Source organism: Schistocerca cancellata, chromosome 1 (assembly GCF_023864275.1).
Source record: "Schistocerca cancellata isolate TAMUIC-IGC-003103 chromosome 1, iqSchCanc2.1, whole genome shotgun sequence".
NCBI classification, from domain to species: Eukaryota; Metazoa; Arthropoda; class Insecta; order Orthoptera; family Acrididae; genus Schistocerca; species Schistocerca cancellata.
In genome coordinates, this window is record NC_064626.1 from 441,356,523 (window position 1) to 441,378,510 (window position 21,988).

General features: G+C 40.8%; 1 protein-coding gene across 1 annotated transcript in view; it reads right to left on the reverse strand.

Moving 5' to 3' along the window:
• The window catches only part of LOC126181718 (uncharacterized), a gene marked incomplete at its 5' end in the record, with an annotated part of 89,602 nt that overhangs the window by 34,078 nt on the left and 33,536 nt on the right, over nt 1-21,988 (reverse strand). Inside the window, one exon of the mRNA XM_049924796.1 lies at nt 20,132-20,268. Coding sequence (XP_049780753.1) covers nt 20,132-20,268 — 137 coding nt within the window. The remainder of the gene's footprint in view (nt 1-20,131; nt 20,269-21,988) is intronic.

Genomic DNA, 21,988 nt, shown 5'->3' on the forward strand with positions numbered 1-21,988 from the left:
ATTGTCCCAGGAAGGGGAAACTTTATTGACACATTCCTGGGGTCAGATACATCACATGATCACACTGACAGAACCACAGGCACATAGACATAGGCAACAGAGCATGCACAATGTCGGCACTAGTACAGTGTATATCCCCCTTTCGCAGCAATGCAGGCTGCTATTCTCCCATGGAGACGATCGTAGAGATGCTGGATGTAGTCCTGTGGAACGGCTTGCCTTGCCATTTCCACCTGGCGCCTCAGTTGGACCAGCGTTCGTGCTGGACGTGCAGACCGCGTGAGACGACGCTTCATCCAGTCCCAAACATGCTCAATGGGGGACAGATCCAGAGATCTTGCTGGCCAGGGCAGTTGACTTACACCTTCTAGAGCATGTTGGGTGGCACGGGATACATGCGTACGTGCATTGTCCTGTTGGAACAGCAAGTTCCCTTGCCGGTCTAGGAATGGTAGAACGATGGGTTCGATGACGGTTTGGATGTACCGTGCACTATTCAGTGTCCCCTCGATGATCACCAGTGGTGTACGGCCAGTGTAGGAGATCGCTCCCCACACCATGATGCCAGGTGTTGGCCCTGTGTGCCTCGGTCGTATGCAGTCCTGATTGTGGCGCTCACCTGCACGGCGTCAAACACGCATACGACCATCATTGGCACCAAGGCAGAAGCGACTCTCATCGCTGAAGACGACACGTCTCCATTTGTCCCTCCATTCACGCCTGTCGTGACACCACTGGAGGCGGGCTGCATGATGTTGGGGCGTGAGCGGAAGACGGCCTAACGGTGTGCGGGACCGTAGCCCAGCTTCATGGAGACAGTTGCGAATGGTCCTCGCCGATACCCCAGGAGCAACAGTGTCCCTAATTTGCTGGGAAGTGGCGGTGCGGTCCCCTACGGTACTGCGTAGGATCCTACGGTCTTGGCGTGCATCCGTGCGTCGCTGCGGTCCGGTCCCAGGTCGACGGGCACGTGCCCCTTCCGCCGACCACTGGCGACAACATCGATGTACTGTGGAGACCTCACGCCCCACGTGTTGAGCAATTCGGCGGTACGTCCACCCGGCCTCCCGCATGCCCACTATACGCCCTCGCTCAAAGTCCGTCAACTGCACATACGGTTCACGTCCACGCTGTCGCGGCATGCTACCAGTGTTAAAGACTGCGATGGAGCTCCGTATGCCACGGCAAACTGGCTGACACTGACGGCGGCAGTGCACAAATGCTGCGCAGCTAGCGCCATTCGACGGCCAACACCGCGGTTCCTGGTGTGTCCGCTGTGCCGTGCGTGTGATCATTGCTTGTACAGCCCTCTCGCAGTGTCCGGAGCAAGTATGGTGGGTCTGACACACCGGTGTCAATGTGTTCTTTTTTCCATTTCCAGGAGTGTATTTCGAGAAAAACTGCTTGGTCTGAAAGGAATATGCATAAACACCACTTGAGTAAAACAAACCTAGCCGTATATGGACCATTAACAATGGACTGTACAGTGCAATTCCATCACAATTAAAAATAAACAGATATTCAGAATTAAAAATGGATTAATACGCAGTTTTGTTCCAACAAAAACTTATTTATTTCTGTCTTAAGGGGTCATGCTCGTCAAAATGAACAAGAATTTGAAAAAAAAAACTTCTTGGTCTATATAAAAGAGTATTTTATGCAGATTTCAAAAAGTCTAGTTTATAGGCATTATCATTTTCTATTCGTTCTAAAATTGAGGTTTAACGTAATGTTGCACAGGGGCTACACCCATCTGTCAGTTTGAAGTGCGTCTGAATACGCGATGCATTATTTTGGTCTTCCGTTTTTTCCGTCGTTAGTTATGGGTCGTGTATTCTAGAAGGCACTGTTTACTAGAACCAAAGTACAGGCATGTATAGAAGGCTATGGTTCGAATGTAAAGAAAGATCTGAGAATGTATGATTTCGGAATTTCATACGCGTGTGGTTTTGTAGATATTGTGTGTTGCTTTGTTTTTGTGTGTGTGTTTCCTGTGCTACAAATGCCGAGACTAATGAAATATAGCCCCAAACGATAGTTTCGTGGCAACCAGTTCCCAACACAACCGAATAATACACATCAGTTGCTTCAAAAGTCGCTCGTGGAAACTGTGTGAACAGGCACTGCATCTAGACGTAAACTTTCGCTTTCTGAAGGTAATAAGAACAAGACTAGTTGTATTGTGAGCAGCAGTAACGACGGAAATGTTATTGTGAACCTAAATATGCTTTCAAGACTTTTAAAGAGTGCTTTGAAATGTAAGTACTGCAATTGTGAAGATAGTATTGACGTTCATGAGAACATTTCAGCACGGAAGGTTCTTTCAAGTTAGAGATTTCCTGTAACTCGTGTAGGATGCGTATTGATACTGCGACATCGCCAGTAACCGATAGTCGACCTTACAGTGTAAATATTCAGTTTGCTTATGCAATGCGAGGTATTGGAAGGGGAATGAAAAGAGCACCAGAAGAAACAGTGGCCTTCTCTGAGAATATAGACATTGTAGCAGCATTTGATAGATCTTGGCAGAAGAGTGGTCATACTTCTCTGAATGGGGTTTTAACTGCCATTTTTATTAAAACTGGTGATATATTATATTATGAATGTGTAGCAAAGCACTGCCAGGGTTGTTTAAGTAAATTTATTGACACCCATGTTTGTATAAAGAACTTTGATAGCCTAAGTGGAAATATGGAAACGAGAGGAGTTTTAAACATTTTTTGACGATCCGAGGTCAGTCGTGGTGTGAGGTATGTAGGCTACCTTGGGGATGGAGACTGTAAAGCACACACTACTGTTGTTAATGACAGACCATATGGGGACACACTGATAAAAAAGCTTTAACTCCACTGAGAAAATTATGTAGTGACTTCAACGGAAAAAACTGTCAGACGCTAAACACATAGGTGGTCCAGGCCGTCTTACTGACTCAATATTATGGACTAGCAATAAGTAAGGAGAACTGTGGGAGATTTGGAGAACATGAGGCGAGCTGTTTGGGCAACATGATTTCACAGAGTGTCAACAGATGTAACTCCACTGCATGGTTTGTATCCAAAAGAGGAAGATTCGTGGTGCAATTACTGGTTGAGCACTGTCACAGGCATACTATATACCCACAAGCTTCCTTACCACTTGCTGTAATGGAGGCAATAAAGCCTATGTATAGGGATATGGCAAATAAAAATTTACTTAGGAAAAGTATGCATGCTCTCTCTCAGAATGCAAATGAAAGCTTCATCAGCTGTATATGGAAGATAATACCCAAAACAGCATTTGTTGGGCTGATAGTGCTGAAGATTGGTGTAATGGAAGCAATAGTAACATTCAATGATAGTGCAATTTCAAGGATCAGTCTTATGAAGAAGGAATATGGCTTCAGCTCTAACTGCTACTGATAAGCGGCGGGTAACCGAAGCAGAGACAGCTGCAGAAGCTGCTACAAAGGAATCAATGATAAAGAAAAGAATGAAGAGAAAGAGTATGGAGGATAAGGAAACAGGAGCACAACTGGAGAACAGCTAGAATGTTCTAGACGAGCATAGTGGTAAGTTAATAAATCTGTAAATCTTCTTTTGCGATTTACTAAAATATTGAATTTTTATCATTCAGGTACACTTTCCTCCTAAATGACTGAAGTTAAACTCACAAAAATTGGTGCAGATAATTAGAATGACTTCCTGTACCTCCCTGGACTATTATTTCCAGACAAATTTATAACATGATGATGATGTCGATGATATTTGAGCTACATTTTTAAATATGTTGGTTGTAGTAAAATAAATTACTAGTCCTTTTCACAGATCAGCGCGAGGGAAGGAAATTGGAGGCATAAAACACCTACGTGGATGCTGTCTTTACTCTGACTCTTTCTCCAAGCTGTGACGTCAGTGGTTTCAAAATAAATGGTACCGCAGTGAAATAGTGTTTCGTTTTTTATACTATTATAAATATTGTTGCCAGTAGCAAAATATAATAAATATCTCAATGATTTTTTGGGAAATGCTTTGACTAATGACCCTAATTGGGTGTAATAATTTTGAGCTTTTTCGTTCTTAATACTATTATAAATATTGTTGTTAGTAGCAAAATATAATAAATATCTCAATGATATTTTGGGAAATGCTTTGACTAATGACCCTAATTGGGTGAAGAATTTTGAGCTATATCTCATTTATAGATCAGTTGCAGTATAAGGGTGAATGTAATGATAAAAACGCAGCCCATTCAGGGCTTAAAGCATCTGTAAGGTCAATAAACAGAGATAAAGGAAACTTACCCAACAATACGTATTTTGTTTTCTGAAACTACAACAACTATTGTGCGCATATGGATGAAGATCAATTAAACAATGTCAACTCACTATTCTCGAGGATTATCCAATGTTGGTTCCTCTATTCATGTAGTCACCCATGCCTCATATTCGTATTTTGTTTTGAAACTAAAAGGGTTTACACAGTTTCTGCTTTCTTCTTTAAGTACTGTACAGCTTATATTTCTATTTCTTGCACTTAATTTCGTTTACAACTATTAGGTAAGAGAATTATATGAAACACAGCAGTTCTAGGGAACTAAAATGTACAACCTTTTCAGATTCTTGCCAGTTATTGTGTTAGATCTCACATGTAGGAGGGCGTGCTGAAAAGTAATGCCTCAGAATTTTTTATTTGAAAACTCTGAAATTTTTTTTGAATGAAACAGACTTTATTATCATTCTACATCTTTATTCTTCATGCCTAGATATCTATTAGTCAACATAGTCACCCTGGTGACTGACGAATTTCTCTCAATGTGAGACCAGCCTGTTGACATTGTTGACCGAGCCACAGTCATATCTACGCTTTCCCCGCTTCATCACTATCAAAGTGAAGTCAAAAGTGTTCATTAAGTTTTAGACGGAAATCAGAGGGAGCCAAGTCGAGCTGTATTGAGGATGATCGATGACAGTCAACTGAAGTCGTCGGATCGCCGCAGATGCCGCGATGCTCGCGTGGGGTCTGGCATTGTCATGCTGAAGTAGAGGGTGTTCCGAGGGGACGAACTCTTTCGATTCGAAACTCGTTTAGAGCACTCTGTTTCTGATGAACCGACAAAACTAGGTTACATTCTGTGACGTTAACCACTACAATTCCAAGCCCTCTAGTGGCTGAAGTTTTGTCAACATGAAGAATAAACATGTAGAATGTTATGCTTTTATTTTAAAGGTGTGGAAGATTTCGAATAAAAAAAATTGGACGAATTACTTTTCAGCACGCCATCATATTCTGGAAAATAACATGTTTCACTAAGTAAGGATTAATTGAAAAATTTTTTAATTATACATTTAGCGTTATCTTCCGCCCTTACGTTTGCAGTTTACGAGATCTCATAACTGATTGGCCTAGAATTGATGTCACTTTCGCAAACCCACTCAGGCGAGGGGTGGGGGGGAGCGGCCTTCGCGGGAGGGGGGATATTTACCAGAGAATGGAAAATCAAACGTTTTTTTCTAGTTTCTAGTATCAAAAGCAATATACATCAGAAACCTTTACCAATAGATATAAAATCACTACAAAAGTACAATAGAAATGCATTCTTATATGAAGGAATATTATCTATTTATACGACGCATGGGTTGGGTAATTTAGGTTTTTTCCTAAGTTCCTAGATACATAGTAGTTAATTCAGACCTTTCACAAAAGCACAGGGGTGAGACTACTTTTGGGGAGATGGGTAAAACACCATGCTATTCTACCTTACAAAATAATTCCTAGATACATAGTAGTTAATTCAAACCTTTCACAAAAGCACAGGGGTGAGACTAGTTTTGGGGAGATGGGTAAAACACCATGCTATTCTACCTTACAAAATAGACTGAAAGATTTAGATTTTACGCCATGTGAAAATTTCTGAAAACAAAGTTTGAGTTCTACAAAAACTTTAGTCAGTTTTCCCCTTCCTATGCGGATGCAGTCTTGGGTATATACGTAAATACTGAATTTGAATATCGTTAGGATTCAATAAAGCAATACAAAAGTACTGTTGTTATTTTATTACAGAAATATAGTCTTTATAGGGCTAAGTATAACAAAAGAGCGCTCGACACGGTAGTCTCTTTGAGCAAACTTATTTGTACTAGTCACACCTAAATTGTGTGTACGCGAAATAGAACTTGTTTCAGTGCTGGTGGACACGACTGAATTCAGTCACAAATTTCTGTATGTCGTTAAAAGACAGTTACCAAAATTCATAACCATCGGAAGAAGTCACTTACTGCTCTGTCGTCAAAAATTAATATTGGCTCCAGATCTACACTCCTGGAAATTGAAATAAGAACACCGTCAATTCATTGTCCCAGGAAGGGGAAACTTTATTGACACATTCCTGGGGTCAGATACATCACATGATCACACTGACAGAACCACAGGCACATAGACACAGGCAACAGAGCATGCACAATGTCGGCACTAGTACAGTGTATATCCACCTTTCGCAGCAATGCAGGCTGCTATTCTCCCATGGAGACGATCGTAGAGATGCTGGATGTAGTCCTGTGGAACGGCTTGCCATGCCATTTCCACCTGGCGCCTCAGTTGGACCAGCGTTCGTGCTGGACGTGCAGACCGCGTGAGACGACGCTTCATCCAGTCCCAAATATGCTCAATGGGGGACAGATCCGGAGATCTTGCTGGCCAGGGTAGTTGACTTACACCTTCTAGAGCACGTTGGGTGGCACGGGATACATGCGGACGTGCATTGTCCTGTTGGAACAGCAAGTTCCCTTGCCGGTCTAGGAATGGTAGAACGATGGGTTCGATGACGGTTTGGATGTACCGTGCACTATTCAGTGTCCCCTCGACGATCACCAGTGGTGTACGGCCAGTGTAGGAGATCGCTCCCCACACCATGATGCCAGGTGTTGGCCCTGTGTGCCTCGGTCGTATGCAGTCCTGATTGTGGCGCTCACCTGCACGGCGCCAAACACGCATACGGCCATCATTGGCACCAAGGCAGAAGCGACTCTCATCGCTGAAGACGACACGTCTCCATTCGTCCCTCCATTCACGCCTGTCGCGACACCACTGGAGGCGGGCTGCACGATGTTGGGGCGTGAGCGGAAGACGGCCTAACGGTGTGCGGGACCGTAGCCCAGCTTCATGGAGACGGTTGCGAATGGTCCTCGCCGATACCCCAGGAGCAACAGTGCCCCTAATTTGCTGGGAAGTGGCGGTGCTGTCCCCTACGGCACTGCGAAGGATCCTACGGTCTTGGAGTGCATCCGTGCGTCGCTGCGGTCCGGTCCCAGGTCGACGGGCACGTGCACCTTCCGCCGACCACTGGCGACAACATCGATGTACTGTGGAGACCTCACGCCCCACGTGTTGAGCAATTCGGCGGTACGTCCACCCGGCCTCCCGCATGCCCACTATACGCCCTCGCTCAAAGTCCGTCAACTGCACATACGGTTCACGTCCACGCTGTCGCGGCATGCTACCAGTGTTAAAGACTGCGATGGAGCTCCGTATGCCACGGCAAACTGGCTGACACTGACGGCGGCGGTGCACAAATGCTGCGCAGCTAGCGCCATTCGACGGCCAACACCGCGGTTCCTGGTGTGTCCGCTGTGCCGTGCGTGTGATCATTGCTTGTACAGCCCTCTCGCAGTGTCCGGAGCAAGTATGGTGGGTCTGACACACCGGTGTCAATGTGTTCTTTTTTCCATTTCCAGGAGTGTATTTCTTTTAATATCGTTACAGAGATTACATTCACTTCACCTAAGAAAAACAAGAAATAAGAAGAGTTGCAGTTAGACTCTCATTAACATTTTGGTCATCAGAGACTACCTTAGTTGTACAAGGTAGAGGGAGGATGCAACTAAATGAATTACCTGCTGAAATTATGTGAAGAAGTTTAGTGAGGGATTAGGCGAACTCTAATAGTAATGGCGGATTGGAATGTAGTTGTAGGTGAAAGAGTAGAAGAAGGGATTGTGGGGGAATACGGTCTTAGTAGCAGAAACGAGAGAGGAGAAAGAAAGAAATTTCAGCCACTGACAGCAAATACTCTGTTAAAGAGTCACAAGACGTGGGGCAATACTGAGCGGTTATCGCTACTGCAATAACGAATAACTTAGTGGGCGGTCCATTTGAAAGGAACGGACGTTTCTAAAATGAGTAATCACAGAAATTGCAAAGAAAACACTGGTACAAAGAAAGTAACTGCGAGAAACAAAGGGTAAAAGAAGAAATACTTCTGTTGATCGATGAAAGAAGGAAGTACAGAAATGTTCTTGGAAGTCCAAGAACATAGAAGTAAAGGACTTAGGAATAAAATAAAGAGGAAGTGCAAGGAAGCTACGGCGAAAGGTGTGCTCCAAAAATATGAACAAATCGAAAATGAAATGACCTTTTTTTGACTGAAAAGTCAAAACTATCTTCGGAAAAATTAAAACTGAAATAGTAATAGTCCTTTTAAATGCAGAAGTGAAAGAAGGCAGTGGTGGAAAGAACACATCGAACGCCTCTATGAGAAGGAGAATGTGTCTGATGACGTGAGAGAAGAAGAAACAGGAGTCTACATAGACCAGATGGGAGGGACTGGGATTTAAAAGGGCTTTGGAAGACTTAAGATGATTAAGGTACAAGGGATAGATAATATTCCATCACAATTTCTAAAATAATTGGAGGAAGTGGCAACAAAACGATTATTCACGTTGGTGTGTCGAATGTATGAGGCTAGCGATGTACCATCTGACTTTCGCAAAAAGATGAACACATAAAGATACCAAGAACCGACAAGGTTGACAGCACGTGCACCGTAATCGCTGACAAGAATAATAAACAGAAGAACGGAAAAGAAAATTGAGGATGTGTTAGATGACGATCAGTTTTTCATTAGGAAAGGTAAGGGAACCAGAGAGACAATTCTGAGATTGCGATTGATAATGGAAGCGAGACTGTAGAAAAATCAATAAATTTTCATAGGGTTTTTCGACCTGAAAAGTATTCGACATCATGAAATGATTTAAGATGGTCGAAATTTTGAGAAGAACAATGGTAACCTATAGAGAAATATACAATATGTAGAAAATCCAAGAGGGAACAACAAGAGGTAGGTAAAGACCGAAGTACTTGGATTAAAAATGAGTAAGACAGGGATGTAGTCTCTCAACCCTACTGTTCAACGTAAACATAGAAGCAATGAAGGAAATCAAAGTAAAGTTCAAGAGTGTATTTGAAATTCAAGGTGAAGGGATATCAGTGATAAGATTTGCTGGTACCAATGCTATCCGCAGTGAGAGTGAGGAAGACTTACAGTACCTGCTGAATGCAGTGAACAACCTTATGAGTACAGAACATCGTTTGAGAGTAAGTTTAAGAAAGTCGAAGGTAATGATATTTAGCACAACTGAGAGTGCGAGAAACTTAAGGTCAGGATTGGTGGCCACGAAGCAGGTAAAGTTAATGAATTCTGATACCTAGGCAGCAAAGTAACTGACGACGCATGGGGCAACGAGTCCATCAGCAGCAGACTAGCACTGCAAACCGGGCATTCCTGGCAAAGAGAAGTCTACTAGCATTTGTAGGTCTCAATCTGAGGAAAAAAAATTCTGAGAATGTACATCTGGAGCGTAGCATTATGTAGTAACGAAATATTCACTGTGGGAAACCCGAAAAAGAAGAGAATCGAAGTATTTGAGACATGGTGCTAAAGAAGAATGTTGGAAATGTGGTGTCACTATAAGCTAGGAAATGGTGAGGTTCTCCGGCTAATCGGCGAGGAAAGAAATGTGTGGAAAACACTGACAAGAAGAAGTAGCAAGATGTTAGGAAATCTGTTAAGGCATCAGGAAGCAACTTCCATACTTCCTCGGTACTAGTGGGATCTACAGAGAGTTAATAACAAAGGAAAACATCACTTTCTTTTGGCGGAGTGCTAGTGCACAAAGGCCTCTAATAGTCTGCTGCTGCTGGCCGTGTTACTGGGGCTGTACAGATAAACTCACGTACTTTTGTCACGCGCTAACCTCAGCTGATCTCAGTAGCTGCGTTTCAAAGGCTTTTCCTTACGCTGCCCATAGATCATATTTCTATTTATTGTACTTTACCAGCCTTAGAACAATTAATTAATCGAATTAGATGTCCTATCATACATCTACAAGGGCCGCACTGAAAAGTAATGCCTCCGCATTTTATGTGTGAAAACTCTTAAAATACAGGCATTATTAACATTCTACATCTTTATAAATCGCGTCTAAATATTTGTCTATAAACGAACGCATTTCTCCTACCGTTACACCAGTTCATTGATTGATTTTTTAATGATACCATTAGCTTACCTATACTTCTACCGCTTCATTACTCCCAAAGTGATGTCATCGAAGGTGTTTTGCAACTTATGGGAAAAGATGATAATCAAATTGGTCCAAGTCATTTTACCATCAATTACAGTGACCCCAAGGCGTCGGATGGTTGTAGATATAGCAGGGATTGCGTGTGGTGGCATTGCCATGCTGAAGTAGAGGTGCCCCATGTGTGGATGAACTCTTCGAGTTCGAAAAGCGATTAGGACACAGTGTTTCTCACGCACCTGCGTAGTTACGTTAAACACCGCCATGCGAAACGTTACAATTCGAAGCTTTCTAGTGGCAGAGGACAGGTAATATTTAGACGTGAAGAATAAAGGCTATTAATGTTAATAATATTTGCTATATTGAAAAACGTTCAAGAGTTTTCAGATAGAAAATTAGGATGGATTACTTTTCATCACGCTCTCATCTGTGACCAATTGACGTGTTTGTGTTAGTCACGATTTATTCAAAGAAATTAAAGTTTTAGATTTATTTTTATCTTGCACTCTTACATTTGCAATTTACAAGTATTCATAACTAATTAGGACTAAAATTGACGACACTTTCGTAATTCCATTCAGGGCTAAAAATATTCGACAGTCAATGGAAAACGAAATGTGTTTTCTAGTTTCCAGGTATCGCATGCAATACACATTGGAGACGTTTACCACACGAGGTGAAATCACCACAAGCGTACAGTAGAAATGCATTCTTATATAAGAAAGACTATCCATTTACACCACATGCGTGACGGGTAAATGTTTTCTTCAAGTGTGATATCTTAGTTGCACGGTAATTAGATTAGTATTTTCACGAAAACACAGATGTGAGACTATTTTTGGGGAGACTGGGTGAAGCACCAAATGTTTCTACCTTACTCCCACAAAACCGTTTGAACAGGATACTTCAATCAATAAAAATTTCTTGTGTTTTGATAGATAAGAACCGAGATCATCATTAACGTAAAGTTACAAATAAGAGTGCCCGCTTCCTACGAGGTTAAAAAGAGTCATTCTTGATCAAGTAAGTGTCTAAAACCAAAAGACTAGTAATTTAGTTCCTTTATTCTGTAAAACTTTCTCTCAAAAATGCCTTAGTAACGGAAATTAATTGAGCTGCACTGATGGTCCTGGTGACAGCCAGTATGAAGAGTATAACAACTTAAGCCATACTTCAGTGGCAGGTGCCATGCGCTCCTCAAAAGAAAAATGGGCGCATCGTGAGGAACGCCAGGTGCCTGAGAAAACTCATTTCGGTATGAATAGGACAGGGCTGAATAGAAAATGGAAGGCTGGGCAGACTATTTCTAGAAAGACGACTAACGAAGGGGAATTCTCTTTATTGAGCTGGAAGATTGAGAGAATCGATTAAATCGCCGTTGGAGGCAGTCGAGCCCTTTCATGAGCTGAAGGGCTTTTATGCCGTTCGACCATTGACAGAGACACGATTATTTCTTGGATGGAATATCATTAGGAGATGGAATCTCTCCACTTGCGACCTCGAAGTATCTTTCGTGACCTTGGTTTGAGAAAAAACGAACTGTAGATTGTTAAATGTTTGTGCTCCCAAGAAAACGTGTTGACACAGTCGTTAGCAAAAATTGTCAATAACTGGGAAAAGAAAGCTGCCTGAGAGCGGAAACTAGGAAAAAGAATCCGATTGACGTCAAGTTTCCTTCAGCTCTACTTCATCCGTACACAAATTTATGAAAATGTGTTCGAAACTGCCACTTCAGTCCCGAGCACGTAAGCTTGTTTCATACCTGACAATGTTTGGATCTGTATACTTCGCCTTACACATGATCACCCAAACAGAAACAGGTGTAGTCAGTCATCAAACAGGTTCAACAAAGTATGTGCCTTAAGTGAGTAAAATCACATGTCATTAACCTGCAAAAAAGTTCTTAGTTCTGTTCCCTGAGTAGCTGGATACTCAAACGGTGCTTTAGTATTGTAAAATATTGCTAATGTGGAGGTGGTATAACAAATTATCACAAAAATTAGAAAAATAAAACTCTAAAAATATCTGAAGTATAGAATAACTCGAACATCAAATATTGCTTAGAAGCACCGCAGATAAAGAAGCTAAAGCTAATAACGTGATGTTACAGAACAAGGTGACGTCATTTGGGTGTGAGTAAAATTTAAATCGAAATCAAAATGTGAAAGGGAGCTTTTCTAGCAGTAATAGGTGACGAAAGAGATCATTAGGATTTATTATTACTAATAACACACTTAAGTTAGTGCTGCAGCATCCAAGAATAGTTCATATTGCACTGGAAGTTAAATAGAACAGCGAGTAGAATTTGAATACAAATTATTGATTAGGTGTGGTGTAGCTGAGATGAAATATTAGTTCAAGAAAAGGACAAAGAAGTCCAAGTTTTTGTTATTAAAATAAGTCAAAGTATTAACGAAGTATCATTCACTGATTTTTTTCTACCTGTTTAGTTATGTCTTTCGGCAAATTTGACACTGACTTTTTAACTGTCTGTTCTTTGCGTGCTTTACGTAGCAAGTGCAATATGTCGGAGTAGATACTGCATTCTCTGTCTTCCCTGTCAAAGTCTTTCTTAACTCTCTAAACTGGTAGTTCCCAAGCCACAGCAATCGCAACTGAGCAACACGTCATTTACCTTTCAGATTGTGGTAAACGTTTCCAACAATCTTCTTCCCTCACATCATCCGTTTCGTACATTTTCATTTAATTCGGTGATCTTCCCACAGAACTTTCATAAAACTAATGTGAGATCACATTAAGAAAAATTTCTGAATGTTCTTAATCACTTATGCTCCTCGCCTTTAGCTCAGTAATGCACAGTGTAATTCTCAGTCTTCCCCTAACTAAGAGTATTATTAATTGACGATGCGTTGACTTTTTAAAGGAACGTCAATCCCGCTGGGAGTCTACGTCATGTGGACGCAAGCCTCCTCTTGCATTTTGAGCCGGCCGCGGTGGCTGAGCGTTTCTAGGCGCTTCAGTCCGTAACCGCGCGACTGCTACGGTCGCAGGTTCGAATGCTGCCTCGGGCATGGATGTGTGTGACGTCCTTAGATTAGTTAGGTTTAAGTAGTTCTAAGTTCTAGGGGACTGATGATCTCAGATGTTAAGTCCCATAGTGCTCAGGGTCATTTGAACCATTTTTTGTATTTTGATTTCTTAAAAGTCGTCGTCTTCGCATTATCTTCTAGTTATTCATTCAATCCTAGAATTTTTTAATAACAACAATCAACGCAAAAAGTCCTAATAGTTAAATCTAATGTTCGTTTTCTTGATGTATATTGTTTACTGACAGGAATTTCAGCTTGGAAACCTTTGCCTTTATAACTGTTCTTTGTGTATTTTTGGCAAGTTCTAAATTTTCTGCTTATCTTCTTATTCGGCATAAAAGTGGTAGAGTTGATACATTATAACACCTATGTGATATTTAAACATGACATTTTTATTTAGTCTAGAGGTTTTCACTGTTTTTGCTTGCTGTGTGTGATTCAAATCATTCGGCTATCAATGTAATTCCTTCATACTACTTTCGCCACAGAAATATCAGACGTAACTGGGAAATGTTGATCCCACCTGGGGTGTATTTGCCGAACTGCTTCTTTGAAGGTAATGACACATCAGATAGAATTCAATATTTAATGAAATGTAAACACTTAATGAAATTTTCCACTAACGGAACGTAAGATATTGTCTTGAGATGCGATATGTAGTTCTTCAAAGAGATGTATGTACAACGACGTTTCCTTTATGTTTCTTTATTCGTTAATTTTACTCCACCGCTCACAATATCATAGTAGAAGGAATAGTAATTAGCGAATAATAAAGAAATAGCAAAAAATAATTCAAACGTTGTGACTTACGACGTATACAGTGTGTAGATAGCCCACATTCGATCAAAATCAGTGTGATTATGCATAAAATTAAAAAAAAAGTGAAATATAACGACTGAATTTATTGTAGCCATACAGATGCGAGATTTTATTGCTGTAGGTTGAAACACATTAAACCCTGAAGTTGCTTCCACGTTAGTGAAGTTTTTGTCAACATTAGATGCCTTAACACTTCCCATTTTCTGTTGACCTCGTGCTTCTTTCTGTCTTTGGAAGCAATATATTATGTTTCCGTATTAAGATTTCTTTAGTGATGAAGTCATCAGAGGGAGATACGTTACACGCTAGAAGCGAATAATGATTCCATGATAACAGTTACACATATTCCAGTGAGCTGACTTTATTTGTGCCTCTTATATTTCAGAGCTACGTAATTTCGTTTCCAGAGATCCAAAAGACTATACACTCAATCGACAACAAAATACAGTGAGAGAATCAATGGTCTTACATTTATAAAAAATGTTTTCTAAGCTACTTTTACAAGCGAGTAGGTCTAGAAGGCATTACTAACAGATATACTGATATCGACAGACTGACAAACTAACAAAAAATGTGTTAAAAAGTATTGCAGGTTGCCTGTTGCAACTTCCACGTTATCAATATTTACGCATGTGTTTCTCAGGATCAGTCAGTCTTTGCTGTTATAACTGTGCCCACTAGTCAATATCTGCGTACTTTCTCCTGGCTCATCTGTACTGGTTTGTCTCAACTGCCGTCTTTGGGGTGAGCGGTGGCTCAACATTGAGAAATAGAGGTGGCTAAGTGGACAGCATAGATTGTGTTTTTTAACAGGAACAGAGAATACTACTCTGTTCTGGCTCCTAAAAGTTCGGATCTTGTGCGTGCTTCGATAGTAGCTCTGGATTATATTGACAAAGACGTAGATTGCAGCTAGGGTTAGTATGCGTGAGGAGCTCCGGAAAGAAAGGTAATATTTTCTGCAAATGCTTACTTGGCACCGCGGGGGATTAGCCGAGCTGTCTCAGGCGCTGCGGTCATGGACTGTGCGGCTGAGTCCTCCCTCGGGCAGGGGTGTGTGTGTTTGTCCTTAGGATAATTTTGGTTAAGTAGTGTGTGAGGAAGAAATTTCTAAGGATGTACGTCTGGAGCACAGAATAGTATGGTAGTGAAACATGGACTGTGGGAAAACCGGAACAGAAGAGAATCGAAGCATTTGAGATGTGGTGCTATACACGAATGTTGAAAATTAGGTGGACTGATAAGGTAAGGAATGAGGTGGTTCTACGCAGAATCGGAGAGGAAAGGAATATGTAGAAAACACTGATAAGGAGAAGGGACAGGATGATAGGACATCTGCTAAGACATGAGGGAATGACTTCCATGGTACTAGAGGGAGCTGTAGAGGGCAAAAACTGTAGAGGAAGACAGAGATTGGAATACAAGCAAATAATTGAGGACGTAGGTTGCAAGTGCTACTCTGAGATGAAGAGGTTAGCACAGGAAAGGAATTCGCGGCGGGCCGCATCAAACCAGTCAGTAGACTGATGACCAAAAAAAAAAGAAGTGTGTAAGCTTACGGACTAATGACCTTAGCAGTTAAATCCCATAAGATTTCACACACATTTGAAAATTTTTTTGAGCTTACTTAACGAGCCTAACTGAGGCGAGGGCTTCTTGTCTGTGCTGAGCCGTATGAGTGAAAAAAGTAGGACTTGGAGTTCTTATTAATGTGAGACAGATCTCATTCTCTCTGTACGCCGTAATTGATTTGCAACTGGTCTGAGTAAACACGTTCTTCATTTGCCTAAATTTCTTTGCGCTTCCATTGGTTTCAGGAATACTTCGTAAACGAAGTGTTTGTCTTACCCAGGCTTAGCTGCCATGTGGCACATGAAACCTTAATTACGGTTTTGAATAAAATGCCTGCATCAATTGCAGTTTTCTTTTTATTTTAAAAACCGTAATCGTCTTTTGTCCTCAGGGCCATAATTCAGTCGTATCTGCATAGTGTGCGACAGACTTATCAAATGAAGAAGGTGTAGAAATAGCCATCATAAACGACAAACGTAAATCAAAACAACTCGTTCATACAGTACAATAAATAACATACTGTGAACTTGTCTAACATTAAAATAGATTCGTGTTTTGTAAACTTACTGAGGTTCGAAAAACAACCTGCAAAGAAGGACACCTGGGTTCAAGTCCCAGATGTGGCACAAATTTTTAATTCATTTCTCGAGCTTCTATTATTATCGTCATCAAATATCTTAAAACCACCATAGTGGTCAAGTATTTGCGAAGTCGTATAAGGTCTAGGAAATTGACATATATCACATGAGCTTACGTGTAGGACGTCCTGTCCTGGGAAGTGAAACATACGAAGGGAAGAATAAGTTACAGAGATGGACTGCAGGGGGCAGGTAGATTCAAATGGTTCAAATGGCTCTGAGCACTTTGGGACTTAAGATCTGAGGTCATCAGTCCCCTAGAGCTTAGAACTACTTAAACCTAACTAACCTAAGAACAGCACACACATCGATGCCCGAAGCAGGATTCCAACCTGCGACCGTAGCGGTCGCGCGGTTCCAGACTGAAGCGCCTAGAACCGCTCGGCCAGTCCGGCCGGTGGGCAGGTAGATAAGTCGGCAGAGGCGAGTGATGAGCTTCAGAGGTAAAACAAAATACAGACCAAAATTTTATTTGAATGATGCTCAGAGACCCTACGATGAACGAAACCAGTATGACAAATAAATGGAAGCAGCAAAGGGAATCTCTGCGCACTAACCCGACGTTACAACGATATGCAGGCATGGGAAACTGAACGTGGTTTGTTAGTTAGAGCAAATAGGCCTACCATACTATGTACTGAAATGTAATATCGGTGAAATTAATAACACTGTGATACATCAATCATACGCTGGACGCTATCCATCACAATAATGTTTTTATGCATTACTATAGTTAAGAATATCGTTCTTAATATAGTGAAAAAGACTGTAAATTCAATTTCCTGCTAGATGATCTTATGGGATCGTTTCTGCATTTTATGAAAACAGGGAGAATATTGGCAATTTTAGTGGCACTTTATCCTTTTGAAATTAGTTGAGAGGCGATGGTATTCTACAATTTTCGTCTCTACTGCTGTATGCTCTTTGAGTTAAGTTTGATGATTGTTTGGCCAATGTAAAAGTTTTTGCAATCTGTGCAGAAAATTTCATAATTGCCTGCAGTTGTAAATCAGTTTTTTTGGTTTTGAAGTTGTGAACAACTAGCTGACTGGAGTGTTATTGGTGCTAAAGGCGATCCTATCATTAAATCTGCGGAACAGGAAAATTTAAATGGATTCTAACCTTTCTGCATCATTGTCGCTAAATTCGTTGCCTCTATTTTGAAAGATCACGAGTTTAGAATTATATACCCAATTATCTATGGAAAATTGACAACCCCGTTTCGAGGCATTATGGGTTAGCACATTCACTTTTTTCTGTATTATTAAGCCATAATGTAAGTACTCAGTTTATCATTGCTTCGAAAAAAGGTTTCTTTTGCTGCGCAGGGTGTCCAAGTCTTTGAGAACTAAGGACATCATACGCTGTATGTTTCAGATAAATACCAAAATAAAGTCTTTGATTGACATTAGTATTGCATAATCAAGAAAATTAATCGACACATTTGCCTGAGCTGTAAAACAAAGAGAACATTAGGATGAACATCAATCACATATGAGCTAACAGATTACTGTCATCCAATGTCAACATTTAATTTCTACAGTTTTAAACATGACTATTTCTCAGCAACCGTATGCTAGTTTGAACATAGGATTATACAGCGAACCGGCTCCAAATAACTGTTCGGTACACTGACCTAGGTTTTGACACCTACTAACGGTGTCATTAGAATGGACTTTTGAAAACCTTAAAATTACATTGAGAGAAAGCAATGGTCAGAATTTAGAGCAATTATGCTCAAGTCAAAAATAAAATACAACACGTTTCTGCCTCTACCTCGTGTGCCTACCTATGATCAGCATCAGACATACGAGGGAAATGCTGGAACGTATTTTATTTTATTTTTGACATAGGGATAATTGCTCTAAATTCTGAGCGTTGCTTCCTCGCAATGTCATTTTATGGACTTCGAAAGTTCATTCGGATGAGGACACTGTCAGCAGATGTCCAAACTTAAGGCAGTGTACCAAACAATTATTTGCAACAGATTAGCTGTTTAATCCTGTGTTCAAATTTATTTTGCAATACGTCACTTTCTATATCTCTTATGAATGGTTACAGAAAACTGGTTTTCAAAGTGACTGATAAGTACATTGGCAGCAGTGCCAGCTAGTACAGAGACTATGTCTAGTCCTTCTATCTGCATAAAAAAATTTTACTGCAGGAAAGGTAGTTATAACGAAGTACTAATATTAAGACCCAGCAAGCAGCGCAGTCTAACGTGCTGCTTCCCGAGCGGGAAGGCGCGCCTGTACCCGGCACGAATCTGCCCGGCACGAATCTGCCCGGTGACGAGGTCCGGTCTTCCAGCCAGCCAGTGGATGGTTTTAAGGCAGTTTTCCATCTGCCTCGGCGAATGCGGGCTGGTTCCCCTTATTCCGCCTCAGTTACACTGTGTCGGCGATTGCTGCGCAAACTCTGTCTCCACGTACGCCTACACAATAATTACTTTACCAAGCAAACATTTGGGGTTACAACAGTCTGGTATGAGCCGAGGAGCCAACTGGGGGCCGAACCACACAATAACTCTGGGTTCGGTGTGGGGCTGTGGTGGAGGTGGGTGGACTGCTGTGGCCTGTTGTGGTGTTGTGAACCACTGAGGGCTACGGTTGGACGTAGCTTCTCCGTCGTTTCTAGGTGCCAGGTTTAAAACACGTACATATTCATATTAAGAAATAAATTAGTTCCATTATTGCAGCCTATGATAATGTTTTGTGGGTGAGGAGAATATTTTGTTTCATATAAATGGTTTCATCCACAGGGATGTTGGACTAAAAATCCTTAATTTCGAACGAAGCAATAGCAATGTGTCTGACTGACTCATCTATATGGTAGCAATTCGTTAGTGAGTCATTTTTACGAAGAATTTACTGTTTGCAGAAGCGTAATTAATTTTTGTACAATGAAACAGTCGAGGTTATTAACTGCATTAAGTGTCAGTCTTATTGGCACATTTTCCTTATGCATTTCAAATTGGGCTTTCTACCTTGGTGTGAATGGGTTCATTATTTTTAGATAACTTCTTTCATATTTGTTAATCACAATATTATGGTTTGAATAGTCTTTCTGTTTGAAATGCATTTTTCTGCATATAAGATGGAATATAGGAATTTTGTATCATCATTTCTTAGCTTTTTGATAAGAGAATATCTCGCTAAGCCCACTTAAATAATACATGTACACGATTTAAATGTTTGGTGACGTAAGTTTGTATGTGTTAAATTTTTGTTAAATGAAGTCAGACAGCTCTGTATTAGTATTACTGTAGGTCAACACTCATTGAGAAAAAGGGTGAATTCTTATCAGGCTCATTTTCTATGGGATTATAACGTCCACTAAATTAAGTTCTGAAACACAGACAGTTTACATCTTCAAAATCAAGAAGTCACACTTCCACGCACCATTAACACTGCCAACTTGTGAGGGAAACGTATGTATCTCGACGTCAACATATTTCTTGGTAATTTCTACTTTACCTACTATAACGTAAGGTGAGCTTGCACAGTTTTTTTCAATATGGACGCTATTTAATTTACACGCTGTATTTCCCGATTAGCTGGAGAGTGAGATGGATGTACAAGGCAGGACTTATGTCGTCTGAAGTCTACCACGTATTGTTCATACAAACTGCAAAAAAAACAGTTCATTGAAACAATTAGATTGCACAGAAACAGTAAACGAGTAGGTCGTGGTATACCTGTGAAGCCATCCGCTGTACTCACCTGCACGATGTCCCCATAGTCACCTCCGGCAGCCGTGAAGTTGAGGTGGCAGAGAAAGGGCAGGCGGTCTTCCCGCGGTCGTCGTACCTCCAACTCGTACGTGCGGCCTACGTCGCCATAATACGTCCTGTTGCACGCTGAAATAATCAAACATAGCACCCTAAGCGCGGCCCCTTTCTCTTTACTACGGCATGTATTTTTTTGAGTCGTCATTTTCCTGACTGGTTTGATGAGGGCCGCCGGAAATTCCGCTCCTGCTCCCATATCTTCATTTCAAAAGAGTACTTGCACCCTACGTCCTCACTTGTTTGTGTTCCAGTCTCTGTTTTCCCCTACAGTATTTACCCTGTGCAGTATCCACGAGTACCATGAAGGTTAATAAGTGATGCCTTAACCCATAGCGTCCGAATTTTTTTTATTGTGAATTACTTTAAAAATTTTTAAGAAATTTTTAAAAGGTCTAAAATAACATATAGCTGAAATTTAAATGTGTTCGCTCTGACAGAAATAAAAATAATCTCTGTCCTGTAAATAGGATGCTGGGTGCCTGTGGTGTCCTATAAGGAAAACAATCTTTGTTCAACTTTATTTCCTGTTTTACAATTTTTGTTCCCCTTTATTCTTAAGGAAAAAAAATTAAGAACAAAACACTACATTTCAAAGTGGGAAAGATTTATCTAAGTGTTCAAATTACAAAATGAATTCAGTACTCTTGAAAGATTTTAAGAAATTATTAACACTCTCTGTACCAGGCCTATTTTATGCACCCGTCCCTAGAAACCGGGCAATTTTACCAATATTAAAAAAATTACTGCATCAAATCTACTGTTTGGATTGTGGCAAATTTGGTACCATCTTGAAGCTGCACATTTCTACTTTAATTCTGAGTGAAAGAAACTACTTTACAATGCACAGCTTTAAGGTACAGTTATAGAAATCACTTAGATGTTTTAAGAATTTAGAAAAAGTCATACGAATAAGGGAATACAATTGTGATTTATTTTTAACCAAAATTGTGGCACTACATTACATGTTTCTGATAGTATACAGTATTACATATAAATTTCACACAGAATCATATTGTTTTTTAGTGTGGAAAATTTTAAAGCAAGGTTCCAGGCAGAGTGCAACGCCACACTGTTCACATTCGTATCGTGTCTCTTTGCGAGAAGCCTTGCCACTCTGTTTCTTGCTCCTGGAACTGCACACGTGACACACACGAGCAGCATACTTCTTAGTAGTTGCAGGTATGTGCTGCAAAAAATGTCTCTTTGTTAGCCGACCTACAGTTCCTTCATTTCTTGGAATGAATTCAAGTGTGTCGTCTTCAACAAGCTGAACTGCAAGCACTGTTATAAAGTCTGTTATTGTAATTTTCTTCCTGTGCACTGCATTGTACAGCCAAAATGCATTTGATACTCCCATAAGCAGCAAATGGAAATATAATTTTCGCCACCATTTCACAGTTCTGTGCTGGAACGGATTGTACTGCAGGCGTTGGTCTCCAATATCCACTCCAATTTTATTGAGGTTGTAATCAAGTACCTGAAGTGGTTTCAATACTACAGACCCATTTCTCTTAGTATGCGTACCAAATGTTGCTTGATGCCTTGTAGACAATGTATACACATCTCTCTTATCTTTCCACTTCATTGCCAATACATTATCTTTACGCCGAAAAGACATTTCGCCCTTTTTCAGCTTAGCAGATACTAAATCTTTAGGCAATCCTTTCCTGGATTTGTTCACAGTACCAACAGCTCCAGTGCCTTTCTCTGCCAGTTGCTGAAATAGCTCTGGACTGGAATAAAATCGATCTAAATACACAGTGTGGCCTTTGTTCAGCAAGCTGCTGTC